The sequence below is a fragment of the Heterodontus francisci genome, chromosome 1, assembly GCF_036365525.1.
Source record: "Heterodontus francisci isolate sHetFra1 chromosome 1, sHetFra1.hap1, whole genome shotgun sequence".
In the NCBI taxonomy this organism is placed as follows: Eukaryota; Metazoa; Chordata; class Chondrichthyes; order Heterodontiformes; family Heterodontidae; genus Heterodontus; species Heterodontus francisci.
In genome coordinates, this window is record NC_090371.1 from 64009421 (window position 1) to 64026784 (window position 17364).

The window sequence follows — 17364 nt, forward strand, 5'->3', positions numbered from 1 at the left end:
CACGGGCCACTATTAAATGAACTATTGTGGTTATTAAAAGAGGCAGGCTTTAAGGTGAACCCCAAGAAAGCCCAAATTGGACAAGGGGAAGTGCAATTTCTCAGACTGACAATTAAAGCAGGAGAAAGGGCTCTAGACGAGGCAAAAAGGGCAGTCCAAGAGTCACCTGCCCCAAAGGATGTATCTGGGGTAAGGTCCTTTCTGGGAGTAATAGGAGACTGCAGGGAGTTCACTGAAAGTTATGCAGCCACGGTAGCCCCTTTGCTTAGGCTTCTTAGGAAAGAATGGGAATGGGACAAGGTTGCCAGGAGGCATTTACCGACCTACAGGAAGACCTACAAACCACACTTGGGTTAGGAGCGATAAATGGAAACCAGGACTTTTACCTGGAAGTAGCAGCTACTGGGGATAGTTTGAGTGCAGTGTTACTCCAAGCACAGCACGGCAAGTTGAGATCAGTGGCCTATGCCCATCCTGACAGATGTAGAAAGGGGCTTCTCGAATTGTGAACGATATCTCTTGGCGACCTGTAGGGCTGTCAAACGCTTTCAGTCATTCATGGGGTCATCCTTGGTGACCCTACTGACCTGCCACACCCCGACCCAAATGCTATTGGATGGTAAAAAGAAAGATGGGACAGTAAGCAGAAATCATATTGCCCATTGGATGTTGTTGTTCTCCCTGATGAACCTGGAAGTGGAGAGATAGGGGGGAACCAAAGCTAGCCCTGAATATGATCTACCCGAGAATGGGCCACGCGTGTTCAGTAGAAGGAGTGTGGGACGTAGATGTGCAATTCCGAGATGGGGACACCCAACAGGTAGAGATATTTATGTGGATGGGTCCAGCTCAGTGACAAATGGAGAACGAAGGTCAGGGTGTGGGATTTATGACCCGGAGAGACTGGAATGGAGGCCATTAAACTCTCCAAAACACTAATCACACAACAGGCTGAACTGGCAGCCGTTACCTATATAGTGACACACCCCAATGAGTTCCCAACCCCCTACACCACATGTTCCGACTCGATGTTCACCTGCAATTCCTGCACTGAATATCTGGCGATATGGGCTAGGTGAGGGTTCAAGTCTTCAGACGGGAGACAGTTGGTGACGGCTCCTCCGTTGGAAACTATCTTGGGCATTACGGGCAATAACCGAGGGATTATTACATTCAGAAGGTTAAGGCACATTCAAAAACAGAGCCTAAATGGGAAGGCAAATGGAATGCCTATGAATTGGAACAAGGGGGGCAAGGGAAGGAGTACCTTGGGACCCACACCAATCTGGACAAATCACGGCCATAAAGAAAAGAGAGGGGCCACAGGTGATAAATTTGCCCCCAGATCTGACACAGGTCCAATGCAAGGTGCAGTTCTAAAAGCAGTAATTAGGAAAAAGGAACAAGGGAAAGCCAATTGAGGGTCCTTTTGGAGCAGCAGACGTAGTGGTTAAAGAGGGGATGCTGTTTAAGAGGGAAAGGTGGATCAGGCCCAGACAATACCAGGAATAATTCATGCAACTAGCTCATGGGGGTCCGGGAGCTGAACATCCAGGACCAGAGTCGACCTGGAAGAAAGTGGAGGAGATGGGGTGGTGTGCCCATCTCAGGGAGGATGTAAAGGAGCACTGTGATAACTGCTTAGTGTGTGCCGCGAATAATCCAGACCGCCACCTAAGAAAGGTTCCGTTGGGACACACTAGGAGGGTAGCGGAGCCGTGGCGGTCTATACAAAGAGACTTCACTGGGCCACTGCCCACCACAAAAACAGGCAATAAATATTGTCTGATGTTGGTGGATATCTTCCCCAAGTGGGTGGAGGCCTTCCTTTGTAGATCAGCTATAGCATTAACCACTGCTCCAGTTCTGGTGACGGAAACCCCAAATAGTGGAATCAGATCAGGGAATGGATCATGCAGATATGGATGGGTGGGTCATGCAGATCACCCTGAAACTTCCAGGAGTGCAGGAAAAATGGCATGTGGCCCATAACACTCAATCATCGGGTATAGTGGAGAGAGTGAACTGTACCTTAAAGGAGAGGCTTAGGAAGGAGATAGGAGAGGCCCCAGAGAGATGGGATGAGGTCCTTCCCCTGGTCTTAATGAACATCAAGGCCAGCCTCTCCAAAGTACAGGGTATTCCCCGCATGAGTTGATGACTGGGAGGTCGATCAGGACTTTGACTCGTGTTGGTACCGATCCTGACTGAAACCCAGACTTAGGAGGTTATGTGGGACAGATTTGAGAGAAATCTAAATGATACTCTAAAGAAAGTGCATTGGGAGGCAGCTAATAACATAGGATGACAGCACCAAAAGAATAGAATGCTGCTGGAACCACAGGGAGTGCAGGAGTGGAAAGTAGGGGACCAGGTCATGATCAGAAATTACACAAGAGCAGTGGCATTTGGACCATTGTATAGGGGACCATATAGTATAGTGGACAAGGCAAGCCCTATGGTATATGTGGTACATCTGCTAAAATGGTTCCACATTAACCAGTGTAAACTCTATGTTCCCGGAGAGAGAAGAACAAAACAGACCAAGATCCAGGGAACAATCATGAGTTTAATCAGCACAAGCCTTCCTCCCATGCTGCGTTGAATGATGAGGATGACCCAGGGGGCGGGGCGGTAAGAAGGAGTAGCTTGACACCTCGACCCAAGGTGCCTTGGATGCCTCCTCCTACACCAACCCCAAGTCCCAAGACGTCCAAACCTTGGCGAAAGGCAAGAGTAAAGTGGTGATTATAGCATGCAATGTAAATATGTATATAACTTAAGCCTGTCCTGTGGAGGGAAGACCTCTCACAGAGCAATGCTATCTCCTACATTCTTTTGTAGAAGTGAGTCAAACCAAGGACGCAGGATGAAGTGGACACCGTGGCTGGGTGTGTTGGTGATCCTGGTTGAAGCAGGGCAGGCAAACCTTGCGGCCATCGAGACGTCTTTCATTTACAGGTGTATGGGAGGAGCCAGGCCCACTGTAACTCAAGGGCGTACAACACAGGTTAATAACGGGGTAGTTACGTACTTCCACGATGGAAATTGTCCAGGCTGGTTAGGTTCAAATTCCACCAAGTATTCTCATCAAACCGACTACAAATTTGAGGGATAATCAGTGGCCTGCCCAAAATTAAATATCATGGTCAGTTAGGTACAGGTGAAAGAGAGCAGACGAGTTTGCCTAGAACATCAAGGGAGCACCTCCTTGGGCTGGAGCAGATGTACGAAAGACAGACAGAAGGTGATGCATCCACAGATTGGGAAAAATTGGGGAACGACTCACATAGGCGAATTATGGGAACTAAGGAAGGGATGGAATTGTGTTGGGCCAAGTGGTGGAAGGAGGAGCAAGGGGTTTGCGTGTGTAGGTGGGTCGGGGCACAAATGCCAAGAAAGGGTGGCCATTGCTTTCAAGCGAAAATGGCAGGACATGTGGGCTTGAATCTGGAGGCAGACAGCCTATCAACTGTACTATGGAAGTGATGGCTTAGAGCCATGTCCCGACCCAGGTTGCATACATGAGTAATTGGACCTACTGCGTTACCACTAGTGAAAGCCAGTATAGGGCACACAATGATACCTGGTGCTCAGTCCGAGACTCTACCTGTCAGATCACAGATAGAGGTTCAAGTAGCACAGGAAAGGATAATCCCCATCTCGGATCACACTGCAGTCAATCTCGGTACCTTACCGAATCTCCTGGAATACATTTTCCATTTTGGATAGGATATCCCGCCATTACCCTAACATTTGACTAAACTAGTAAGGGACGTACAGCTCTCCCAAAAACTTTATTATACACTACAGCAGGAAAATAGGAAAGTGAGGGATAAAATCAAAGAAATAGTTACACCTATAGTTCAGGGCGGCACAGTGGCCTCACAGCTCCAGCGACCTGGGTTCGGTTCTGGGTACTGCCTGTGCAGAGTTTGCAAGTTCCCCCTGTGACCGCATGGGTTTCCTCCGGGTGCTCCGGTTTCCTCCCACATGCCAAAGACTTGCGGGTTGATAGGTAAATTGGCCATTGTAAAAAAAAAAAATTGCCCCTAGTGTAGGTAGGTGGTAGGAGAATTGAGGGAATGTGGGGATGTGAGAGGAAAAATGGGATTAATGTAGAATTAGCTAAATGGGTGGTTGATGGTCGGCATGGACTCGTTGGGCCGAAGGGCCTGTTTCGGTGCTGTATCTCTCTATGACCTCCTTGGTGGGATATTGGGCTCAATATTGAGATCCCTCCTTGGATTTGAATTGCATCATGTGTTAGTGATTGTGCAATTGATTATTGTGCTGTATTTGTTGATATTGTCATGTAAGCTAAAAAGAAAGGCTAAAAGGGGATTCGGGATGATGGAACCAAATGTATGGTCTGATTAAAGAAATGTAAGATTTGGCTCAAACTGGTAACACACTCACAGGTGGACAAGGATTGTCAGATGTAATATCTCTCATGTAAAAGAGATATTAAAGGGGGGAGGACTGAGGACATGAAACAGTTAACCTCGAGGCACAGGGGGAATAAGTTAACTGAAACTCTTGCTCAGCTGGAAGGACATTAACAACTGGAAAATGCAAGAAGTTAACTGAAATTATGTACCAGGACCAGTTCCTGGCCAGAGTGCACGACACATAAACACCTGAACAATGCCAAGAGCTAAGCACCCATCACTGTGATGGAGATCACATTATCATTACGCTGTGTAGACAACAGGGGAGGAGATGAAAAGTTGTCGCTGACCTTGCAGTTCTGTAAAGTCCAGGAGATTGAAAAGACCAAGATAAAGAGGTGTGAAAAGCCAGGCAGCTCAGCAGGCTGGTAACTGATACTACAGACCGATGCCCAGGTGTGGGACAGAGCAAGTGATCACGACAAGAAAGGTCAACATCAGAGCATGGGCACTGCAGTCAGGTGAAGAAGGACGGGCACCGGTCATCTCCAGATCCAGGCCTACAATCAACACAGCCGCGTGGGTGATTGTGAGTTTCAGTCAAGTCAGAGAGGGGTTTCTACTGTGGGTTTGTTGGTTTAATAAACTAAAGGATTTGGGTTGAGCCAAAACCTGTTTGTCACATGTATTTTGTTTTTGTAATTCCGGGGTCCAAGAATCATTGTAAGGAAGAAGGGAATTGAAACCCTTACACATTTAGTGTACGGCACCAAAGCTGCTCACCCAATCCACTTATCTGCCTTATCTGCCCTCTGACTTAAAGAGACAGAGTCATAGAGTTATACAGCACAGAAACAGGCCCTTCGTCCCATCGTGTCCGTGCCAGCCATCAAGCACCTAACTATTCTAATCCCATTTTCCAGCATTTGGCCCGTAGCCTTGTATGCTATGGCATTTCAAGTGCTCATCTAAATACTTCTTAAATGTTGTGAGGGTTCCTGCCTCTACGACCTGTTCAGGCAGTGCGTTCCAGATTCCAACCACCCTCTGGGTGAAAAATGTTATCCTCAAATCCCCTCTAAACCTCCTGCCCCTTACCTTAAATCTATTCCTGCCCCTTATCTGAAATCTATGGAGCCATGGAGAGAAACAATGGAACAACTTTGCCAATACAACAACTTGCCCTCGCCGAATTGAGCAAGTCACTGATATGCTTGCGACACTGCATCCAGGTTTGCAATGTCACCCCATGGTTCTATACACCCTCTGCTACCTCCATCCAGGCCGCCTTGGTCAAGTGGGAGGGTTGCTGGACTCCATCTGCAGCAAAGAGGACCGTCCACCTTTCCCTGACAGCCTGGAGGAGAATCTGCAGGGAGGCATCACTGAACCATGGGGTGGGACGCTGCCAGCTGGCTGACATTTTCTTTGCTGTTGGTGCAGAGAAAAATAAATGAAGTGAAGTTGGTGCTGGATTACAAAAATTAAGGGCGAAAAAACATTTTGAATGAAGTACAAGCTTTACTTCAGGTTCCTATGTAGAAACTGCATGACAGGAAGGCTGCTGATCCTTGAGGCTACAAGCACAGAATGCTTTACAGCTGTGGCGATCATGGTGCTTGGCCCAGTGACGGCGGGTTTCACCTATGAAGCCGTCTCCGCTGCATAATCCCACGTCTCCCATGTCCATTGCTGCATGGTTCATTTACATATAAAATCATGTGTGAGACGAGAAAAATGGCGGAAGCGGAAGTTACACCAACTTCTGGTCCACCGTTGGGAACGCCGCGGGACTCAAAATCTCAGCCATCATTTTCCAACCATGCCCACTTCTCTTTTAACTCCCAAAATGAATCTCTTGTTTTTAGTTTCTGCCTGTCTTATAGCATCATAATGGCCCTTACCAAAGGTAACAAATTACTTCACCTTTGCCTGTGAATATGCCATTATGCTTTATTCCTCCTTGTCCTCAACTCCCTGCAATGCTTGATATGGTTGATCACAGCTCACTTGTCCAATAACGGTCCTCTATGGAACTATCCTCCAGGTGGTTCCATTCCTATTTATACGATAGTATCCAAAACATGGCTTCTCTTGCCACCCACTCACCGCCATTGTTGAACCCCCTTCTAAAGGCCTGCTCAAGTCACAAGATAAAACCCAACCCGAACCCGACGGAACCACATCAGACCCGAGCCTGATCCGGCCCGAGTCCCTCCATTTCCCCCCCGAGCCCGACCTGACCCAAGCCCAACCACCGCAATGTTCCCTTCACTTACCTTCCGACTCCCAATCTGCCACAAGCTGCAGCATGAGCGTGATGATGTCATAGAGACGCTCACTGCGCAGACTCAGTTTCCTTGCTTGACGTCCCGGACTCGGTCAGGCAAGTTTTTAACTTTTAACACTTAACTTGCTGTGTGTGTCTGACCCAGACCCAGCCCACCTGGACCCGGCCCGACCCGACCTGAGCCTGAAGGCCAGACCCGGAAGAGCAGCCCGACCCGATCCAAACCCAACACGTTGTTGGGTCCGGGTCGGGTAGCAGGCCTTTACCCCCTTCAAGGATTTATCATTGGTCTCCTCCAGTTCATGGTCTACTGCTGTGTATCAGTCATTTCAACTGCAGATACTGGGTTAGCATCCATATGTACATCAATGAACTTCAGCTCCATCTCTCACACTATGGCCAAAATTTTACCAGGCCTGTAAGAACAGGATTGGGGGGGGGAGTGAAAATTGCAGTCAGGACATTATCGCACAGAAGTTGGATGTCATTACGTTGCTTCTGAATTTCACGAGTGGCGTGAAAGATGGAGGGTGGACTTCTGAATACTGCGTTGCAGGACATTAATTGAGGTAGTTTAGAAGCAATTAAGTTGAATTTGAAGGCAATTTACTGGAATTTTATGCTGCATTTTGTATTTTATGAATGGCGCACGTGATTCATGGGCCTTCAGAGCCCCGACTGGTTCAAGGTGGCAGCAACTAGACAGGTCTTCAGCACTGTTTTTGGCAGCCAGCCATTCTGAAAGTCAACATGCATTAGAAGGGGGAAACAGAAGGCGGCCTGCGAAAGTGCCATCGCCAAGAGGGTGGCGGTGGGAGCGGGCAGGTGCAGGGGAAGAGGCACTTGCTCTCAAGGTTTTGGGGGAGGTGGATTGTAAAGAAAGTGAAGAAAGACTACCTGGCATGGGACTGACCCACCCAATCTTCATGGCCACTTCCCGTCCCCTCCTCCCCCACCCCCAACCCCAAGGAGGAGGAACAGTGCAGAGAGAGGGAGGACCAGGTATCGGCTAGCACTGCAAAGGGGGGAGGCCTTATATTATGAGGACATCAATCGATCGCACTCCTCATCCAATGAGGAGGATGTGAAAGAGGCTGCTGAGCATGAGGCACAGGATGAGGAGCCCCATGTACCATAGTCAAGGGGAAATGAGAGACACACAAGGGAGGCTCGGGTCAATCTCGTACATACCTGTTTCTTGTGACCCTGATGCCCTTTCACTCTCAATGCAATAAGACTTAACTTAATGTGGACCTGCTGTCTCCTCCTTCACCTCGCACTCCATTGCTCAGGGCCCATGTTCACAGCACGCACTGACAAAGCTGAGGAGCTGACCAGACACGGCCTTCTCCAAAACTAGCAGCCCACTGAGACAGCAAGGATGAAGATGACATCTAACAAGACAGCAAGAAATACAGGGATAACAAACAGCAATAAGTCTTACATTTATGACCTGGCACTACAGTGTAAAACCTTAATATGTGCAAAATCTAAACACTCGTGAACCCCAAGTGGATCTAGGTGCTCTTCTTAATGTGCTTGTGTGTGCTCCCACGAGGTGCAACTCCTACACTTGCAGCCGAGGTGGAGGCAAGCTGCTGATCGAGTGGCCCCATGGCCTGGGATGACCTTGGCGTCTGCCCTCTGGCTGCCCGAGGCCTGGAGCGCCCCAGCAGGCTGATGGGTTCCTGCATAGGTGCAGGACCCTCTTCTGTCACCACGGCTATTGGACATGCTGAGATTACTGACAGAGAGGCTGAGGAGCTGCTTTCCACACTCAGTGCCCTGAGTGGACCCCCCCCAGATGCAGAAGGCAGTCGCTCCTTCTCCAGTTCAAGGCACACTTCCACCTCCCTATTCACCTGAGAAGGACAAGCACCTGGTGGAGACTCCGGGTACCTCGTCCCCCTCTCGCCTTGCCACTGCTGCATAGAACTCATGAACAAGGCAATGGCATGCAGGTCTGCGCCCATTTCTGGCGTCCACTGACGAGTGTGCTGGATGTGGCTCTCCATGAGGGTCGTCAACCTCTCAATGGAGGAAGTCATGTGTGCACATAACTGAGACATGGCAGCACTCATGCCCTGGATGGACCCCTCCATTGTCCATGCATGGGTGTGCATAGCTTCTGGCAGCTCAGCCAGACGTTCCCTCACCTTTCACTGCAGCTCCAGCAGGTGCTGCATTGCTGATGAAGCACATCAGCCTGGGGCTCAGCATGGGCCTGGCCCCCCTCAAAATCCTCCAAGTGTGAGTGGCCTTGGTTGTTAAACCCTCCAACTGGGCATGTCTGTGCTGTGCTCACCAGCTTGTGACCCTCGATCTAATCAAACGCATACCCACCAAAGTGAGAGTATCTGCACTGGTGAAGGGTGTGGTGAAATTATGTGACTGACGATGCACCCTCTGAGGAACACTCCTCCTCCTTAGAGGTGGTCGGATAGCTCCCACTCTCTCCAGCTGCAGCTGCATGTCCTTCAGAATTACCGAGATGTATGAAAGAACACAAACAGTTCGGTTTAAGGACTTCACATTTCCTCAACCCAGACATGCTTGATGTGGAGCTCCATGTGTCCAATGGTGGACTATTGGCAAGTAAAATTGAGGAAAACCCGAAGATGTTTTATAAATACAGAAAGAGTAAGAGGATAACTAAGGCAAGAGTAGGGCTTATAAAAGACCAAAAAGGAAAACTGTGTGTGCAGGTGGAAGAAGTGGGCATGCTTCTTAATGATACTTTGCATCTGTCTCCACAAAAGAGGGGATGATGCAGATATTTTAGTTAAGGAGGAGTATGAAATATTGGAAGGGATAAACATTTTGAAGAAGAAATATTAAAGGGTTAGCATCTTTGAAAGTGGATAAATCGCTAGACTTGGATGAAACATATCTCAGACTGTTGAAAGAAGCAAGAGAAGAAATAGCGGAGGCTCTGAGCATCATTTTCCAATCCTCTCTGGCTGCCAGCGTGGTTTCGGAGGACTGGAGGACTCCTAATGTTGTACTGTTGTTTAAAAAGGAAGAAGGGGATAGACCAAGTTATTTCAGACCACTCTGCCTAACCTTGGTGGTGGGAAAGTTATTGGAAAAATTCTGAGGGACAGTATCAATTGTCATTTAGAAAGACATGGATTAATCAAGGACAGTTAGTGTGGATTTTTTAAGGGACAGTCATGTCTGACCTACTTGATTGAATTTTCTGAGGAAGAAACAAGGAGGGTCAAAAGGAATGTTGATGAGGGTAGTGTTTGATGTAATTTACATGGATTTTGGCAAGTCTTTTGACAAGGCACATGGCAGACTGGTGAGAAAAGTAAAATCCCATGGGAGCCAAGGGCAAGTTGAATCTAAAATTGGCTCAATGGCAGGAAGCTAAAAGGGTAAATGATCGATGGAAGGCAGTTTCCAGTGGAGTTCTGCAGGGCTCAGTACTGGGTCCCTTGCTTTTTGTGGTACGTATCAAAGATTTAGACTTAAATGTAGTGAGCATGATTAAAAAGTTTGCAAATTTTACAAAAATTGGGTGTGGTTGATAGTGAGAAAAAAAGCTGTAGATTGCAGGAAGAAACTGATCAAGTGGGCAGAAAAGTGACAAATGGAATTCAATCTGAAGGTAATGCATTTGGAGAGGGCAAACAAAGCAAGGAATGCACCAAAAATGGTAGGATACCGAGAAGTGTAAAGAAACAGAGGGATCTTGGAGTGCAGGTCCACTTATCCCCGAAGAAAGCAGCTCAGGTAGATAAGATGGTTAAGAAGGCATATGGGATACTTTCCTTTATTGGTCAAGGCATAGAGTATAAGAGAAGGAGGTTTATGCGAGAACTGTATAAAACACGAGTTAAACTGCAGCTTGAGTTCTGCGTACAGTTTTGGTCACTGTGTTACAGAAAGGAGGTGATCACACTATAGAGAATACAGAGGAGATTTACGAGAATGTCGGCAGGAATTGAGAATCTTAGTTATGAGGAAAGATTGGTGTTGCTTTCTTTGGAACAGAGGAGCTGAGGGAAGATTTAATTGAGATGTATAAAATTATGAGGAGCCTAGAGTGGATAGGAAGGACCTATTTCCCTCTGTACAGAAGTCAGTAACCAGGGGGATTAGATTTCAAGTAATTGGGCTTTATTAATAGGGGCATAGAGTACAAGAGCAAGGAAGTTATGTTGAACTTGTACAGTTCAGCTTCAGCCGGAATATTGCATCCAGTTCTGGCCACCACACTTCAGGAAAGACGTGAGGGCATTGGAGAGAGTACAGAAAAGATTCACAAGAATGGCTCCAGGGTGAGGAACTTCAGTTACGAAGATAGATTGGAGAAGTTAGGGCTGTTTTCCTTGAAGAGAAGGCGGAGAGGTGATTTGATAGAGGTATTCAAAACCATGAGGGGTCTGAACAGAGTAGATAGAGAGAAACTGTTCCCGCTCGTGAAAAGATTGAGAATGAGAGGGCACAGATTTAAAGTATTTGGTAAGAGAAGCAAAAGTAACATGAGGAAAAAATTTTCATGCAGAAAGTGGTTAAGGTCTGGAATGCACTGCCTGAGAATGTGGTGGAGGCAGGTTCAATTGAAGCATTCAAAAGGGAATTAGACTGTTATATGAAAAGGAAGAATGTGCAGGATTATGGGAGGAGGCTGGGGAATGGAATTGAGTAAATTGCTTTTTCGGAGAGCAGGTGTGGACACGATGGGCTGAACGGCCTCCTTCTGCACTGTAATAATTTTGTGATTCTGTGAATTGGTAGAAGAATTAAGGGGAAATTGAGGAGAATTTTTTTTCACCTAGAGGGTGGTAGGGGTCTGGAATTCACTGCCTGAAAGGGTGGTAGATGCAGAAAAACACTTGAATGTGCACTTGAAGTGCTGTAGCTACAAGACTATGGACCAAGTGCTGGGAAATGGGATTAGGCTGGATGGATATTTTTCAGCCAGCATAGACACGATGGGCCGAATGGCCTTCTCCTGTGCCATAAATGTCTATGATTCTATGCTCTATGATTATGCCTTTAAAAATCTCCTCAAAACCCATTTCTTTTATCAAGCTGTTTATCACCCCTCCTAATTCATGGTTTCTTAGATTACTATCTATATTTCACATGCTATCTGTTGTGGTTGCGATTTTCTGGTCTTAGCCAAAGCATCAATATCAATCAAGACCTTTCATTCTCCTGAGCTAACTAACAAGACACTGCTGTTGCATGAAGTGACACTTACTGCACAATACCAATTCGACAAGAACTGGGATAAAGGTGAAAAAGGAAACAAACACTTTACACACACACATTCATGATTAACCAGAACTTAACTGAGAGTACCTGTCATTAGCAGCATTGCACAGCAAGGTAATATCTGTTCCTATTCTTCCATACAGAATATCTAGAACAGAACAGAACAAAATAAATTATAACAACTTCAGACCCTCTTGTCCCCCAGTTCATGTTCTGCAGCACTAATGTCAAAACTGCACTGGCTATCACATATTATTTCATTAAAGGGCACAGACTTGAATAAATACGACAGACAACTAATTTAGCCATCTGCTGCCAGAACTGCCTTGACCACATAAAGTACTATGGGGTCCTGCTCTTGTCTGCAAGCACTGCTCACTATTCCAGCTTCATCCTGGAATGCAAAGTGAAGCCCCACATTCTGTTCTCTACTGCAAATTGTCATCTTGAACCCCTCTCCCCTGGCTCCTCAACCCTCACCTCCAACAACAAGTTAGAGGAGCTCATGGATTTCTTTGTCACCATGTTTGAGGCCATCTAATCAGCTGTTCTCCCTTTCCCTAGCCCAATAGGCCAAACTTCCTCTGAGACATTACCATCCCGCCACCCCCCCCCCGCCACCCCACCACCCCAGCCGTAAACGTGTGTCTTTCTCCATTTTCTCTTCTATCTCCCCACATGCCCTCGCAGAGTTTATCTGGTCCATGAGACCCACCTCCTACTCTCTCAACCCTATCCCTACTAAACCACTGGCCACCAGACTTCCCTTTCTGACTCCCATGTTAACTGATATTGTTAATGGTTCTCTCTCCTCAGGTGCTGTCCCCTCTACTTCAAATCTGGTGTCTTCACCCCTCTCCTCAAAAATCCAACCCTTGACCCAGTCCTCCTTGTATGCTACTGCCCCATCTCCAACCTCCCTTTCCTTTCCAAAGTCCTTGAATGTGTTGTCGCCTCCCAAATTCATACCCATCTTTTCCGCAACTCCATGTTTGAATCTCTCCAAAACAGGTTTCTGCCCCGTTACAGTACCAAAACAGCTCTTACCAAATGACTATGACAAAGGTACACTATCTCACTTCATCCTTCTCAACCTGTCTGCAGCCTTTGACAAGGTTGATCACATCATCCTCCTCCAAAGACTCTTCACTGTCGTCCAGCTGGATGGGACTGCACTCGCCTGTTTCCATTCTTATCCACCTAATCATAGCCAGAAAATCAGCTGCAAAGGCTTCTCTTCCTGCTCCCACACAGTTACCTCTGTTGTCCCCAAGGATCTACCCTTGGCCTCCACTATTTCTCTTCTACATGCTGCCCCATATTGACATCATCCAAAAACACATCAACATCCACACGTACACTAACAACACACAGCTCTACCTCATCACCACCTCTCTTTCAACATCCTCCCATCGCCCAATTGTCTCTACATTGTCAGACTGCTTGTTCAACATCCATTACTGGTTGAGCAAATATTTCCTCCAATTAAATTTTGGGAAGACCGAAGCCACTGTCTTCAGTCCCCACCACAAATTCCATTCCCTGGACACCAACTCCACCCCTTCCCCGGCAACTGTCTGTGATTGAACCAGACTGTTCATAACCTTGGTGTCACATTTGACCAAGACGAGCTTCTAATTACGTATTCGTGCCACCACTAAGACTGCTTATTTCCACCTCTGCAACACTGCCCAATTCCACACCGCCTCAACTCACATTGCTGCAACTCTCATCCATGCCTTTGTTACCTCGAGACTTGACTGTTCCAATACAATCCTGGCAGGCCTACCATGTTCCTTCTCCATAAACTTGAGGTCATCCAATACTGTGCTCCCCATGCCCTAACACATACCAAAACCCGTTTGCCCATCACACCTGTGCTTGCTGATCTACACTGGCTCCTGATTAAGCAACGCCTCAGTTTTAAAATTCTCATCCTAATTTTCAAATCTCTCCATGGCCTTGTCCCTTCCCATATCTGTAATCTCCTCCAGTCCCACAACCCCACCAAGATATTTGTGCTCATCCAACTCTGGCCTCTTGAGCATCCCCAATTTTAACTGCTCCACTATTTGTGGCTGTGCATTCACCTGTCTGGGCCCTGAGCTCTAGAATTCCCTCCTAAACCTCTCCACCTTTCTATCTTTCTTTTCTTCTTTAAAACCTACCACTTTGATGAAGCTTTTTGCTCAGCTATCTCCTTATGTGGCTTGGTGTCATATTTTGTTTTATAAATACCTGTGAAGCACCTTGGGACATTACATTAAAAGGTGCTAAATAAACACAAGTAGTTGTTGTTGTAAAGTCACATTAAACATAGGTGCAGTGTACTTGATGTTTTGACATTTGTTTCTCCATCTTGCACTCTGCTCAGAAAAATTTTTTTTCAGGAAATTTGTCATATGTTTGCTTACATCAATTACACTTTGAATAAACATGGTATTATGCGTACATTTTCCAAACCATGCCAATACGTTATATTGAACAGCGAGGCTGATAAAATTAGAATACAAGCTGCAAACATTTGTCGTTAGCTTGTGCAACCCTGTAACAACAGCTGTTTACAAAAATATTCTGCCTCTGCTTGGGTCTATTAGAATCACAGACAAACATCCATATTATAAGGAGGCCCATTTTGGAATAAAGATTTTAAAAAGGTTTGCATTACACAACCATGAAAATAGGTGAAGATTATGTAATGTCACAGATAATGTTCTAAAGAGCAGACTATTTGCCTTGTTTGTTTTCATATTTCCTTTCAGATGTATTAAGATCAATTGAACTTTAAAGTCAATAAGTCCTTTTTTAAAAAAAAAGCCAATATTTATGTAATAGAAAGACTTGTACTTTTTTTAGCATTGTGTGTATAGCGATATATCAAAGAGCTTCACATGAATTATTTTTAAAATTACAGAGAATGCAATAAAATAAACCAAGATCATTTGACCAAAATAATGTCTACAGTAAGATTTTCATCAAACTTTAATCTTAACTTTTTTTTCTCACCTTCTCACCACAATACAGCTGAGATAAAGCTGTTAACGGAATGGAAGACCGAACATGTAAACCACTATTCTCTAGTGCCGTACCAAGGTCTCAGAGGTTGCTTTACATTTTCAGTTGTTTAAAAGCAAACTCCAGTGCTTCCCTCTTCCCTCCAAAAAAGTCAGGAAGCTTACCTTTCCCTCTGAAAATTTCTGCTCCAGTTGGAATCAAAAGAAATATTGTGGCCAAAACGATTAAATGGAAAAAGCAGGAGGTAGAACCAATCATCTGAAATGGGAACAAAATAATGGCACTTGAAGTCAGGGACAGGAACCAACATGTTGCACCACAGACATTTGATAAAATTGTTGACTAAGCCACGGACATGGCTGTATATAGAGCGTATAGCCAACCAATGCCACCAAAACACAGTCCGATTTAAAACATATTTCTCCTGTATAATGAGATACCTGTTATTGTTTTTGCTTGCACAAGTAGTCAATGTCTGCCTGCACACTTGCTGTAGCGATGTGGAGAATCCGGATAGATGTCCATCTGTAAGGAGTGATCATATCTCTCTCCCTCCCCCTCTGTCGAACTGTCTTCCTGACTCTCTCTGTCCATCCCCCTCTTCCCGACTCTCCGTGTGCCCATCCCCCTCTGTGTCCATCCCCCTCTCCCCCAGTGTCCATCCCCCTTCTCCCCTGCCTGTTTGTCCTTCCTCCTATTTCCCCTCCCCACCCCCCATTCTGCTCCCTGGGCCGATGCTTGTTTAAAGGGCTGCCTGATTCTCAGTGTGCTCTCCCCACACCATACCTCTAGCTGTTTGCTGGCCCGCTTCATGCTCTCCCCTCAGCCTCTCTCTCCCTCTCCCCCATAGCAGCTATTCTTGTTCACTCCCTGATCCGTGCAAAAACAGCAGAGGCAGTCGATCCCATTGCGCTTGCGTGCGAACCGCCAATAGCGCTCATTCAACCCAAGCAACCTGCTGTCAGTCACAGTGATCAATCACAGACAGGCATCCGCCATCTGTTAGACACAGGTCCTGCCTCTGCCTGACGTACACATTAACAGGAGAGCCAAAAATCAAAGCCGAGCCACGGGCAGCCTGCTGCCAGTCACAAAGGATTGGCGGGCCGGATGGAAATCGCGGACATCAAAATTTTTGTGTACAAAATGTTCGTGTACAGACACTTCGCCGACCCCTGTTTGAAGTTTATTTATTTAACTCATAGGTACAGCTAAAACCCATCCATTTTAATAGGGGCCTTGAACAAAAAACTTTGACCTTCTTAAGTTGTATGGGTACAGGAAATTACTACCACACCACAAATTAGCAGCTAAACGTCTGGATATTTGACCTTTTCTCTTTATTATCATAAATTAACAGAGAAATGCAAGTGCTCGTAAAGTAATATCGGGAAAGGGCAAAGAATTACATTTTACACTGATGTGTTAAGACTCCAATTGTCAGCCAGAGAAAAAGTCCAGATGCTGAAAACTGATTGAATGACTAATTCCCAGATGTTCTTAGTCTACACTACATTAGTCCCTTTGGACTGAGGAAAAATACTTTTTTATTCATAATTTTATAAATGATGCGCCTTAATACGACATGATAATATAATAGAGAAAACAACTCCATCAAGAGAACGGTAGTTAAAATGACCACATCATGTCACTACATACATTAAAGCAGCAAATCATCCTGAAATGTACCAAGCTCTTCACCTGCACTGGAGATCCATTGTAATAAAGGTGCCTTTACACAAAAGCACAAAGCTCCATAGGCTTTAATCAGTCATCTTTGTGCAATTCACTATGGAGCAATAGAAACCTACACAGACTAAGTTTATCAAATTGGATTAGTATCATGCTATAATTTACTGGTCTGTATATGTAACATTAACACAATTTCTCCACTTGTGCTACCAACTTTCTACAGTTCCACAGTTCTCCATTCTGCAGTACTCATTTTGTTGCATATGTAATGTCTTTGCTATTCTTTTTAATGGGGGAAGAAAAGAGACACAAAAATTCTCTTGCAAACAGCAGTCACTAACAAACACAATTTTAAGCAGTTAATCTCTAGCATCTTCCAGTTCTAAGGAAAGGTCATTAACCTGAAATGTTGGGCTTGATTTTCAATTCGGGGTCACGAGCTCAGAATTCATAGAATAATAAAGCACAGAAGGAGGCTATTCCGCCCATCGTGCCTGTGCCGGCTCTTTGAAAGAGCTGTTCAATTAGTCCCATTCCCCATAGCCCTGTATTTTTTTCCTTATTCAATTCCCTTTTGAAAGTTACTACTGAATCTGCGTCCACCACCCTTTCAGGCAGCACATTCCAGATTGTAACAACTCACTGTGTAAGAAAAATTTGTTTTCTCATTTTGTCTCTGGTTCTTTTGCCAATCACCTTAAATCTGTGTCCTCTGGTTACCAACTCTTCTGCCACTGGAAACAATTT

At 45.8% G+C, this 17364-nt stretch overlaps 1 protein-coding gene across 3 annotated transcripts in view; it reads right to left on the minus strand.

Annotated features, from left to right (window-relative positions):
- il11ra (interleukin 11 receptor subunit alpha) overlaps positions 1–17364 on the minus strand; it is a 180783-nt gene that overhangs the window by 102829 nt on the left and 60590 nt on the right. The window contains exons 2-3 of one of the 3 annotated variants that reach the window (XM_068031309.1): positions 15090–15183; positions 11998–12058 (exon numbers count right to left, since the gene is read on the minus strand). In XM_068031309.1, coding sequence (XP_067887410.1) covers positions 11998–12058; positions 15090–15183 — 155 coding nt within the window. Of the gene's footprint in view, positions 1–11997; positions 12059–15089; positions 15184–17364 lie in introns of those variants that run through there. The other 2 variants (XM_068031320.1, XM_068031332.1) reach the window with 2 other exon arrangements.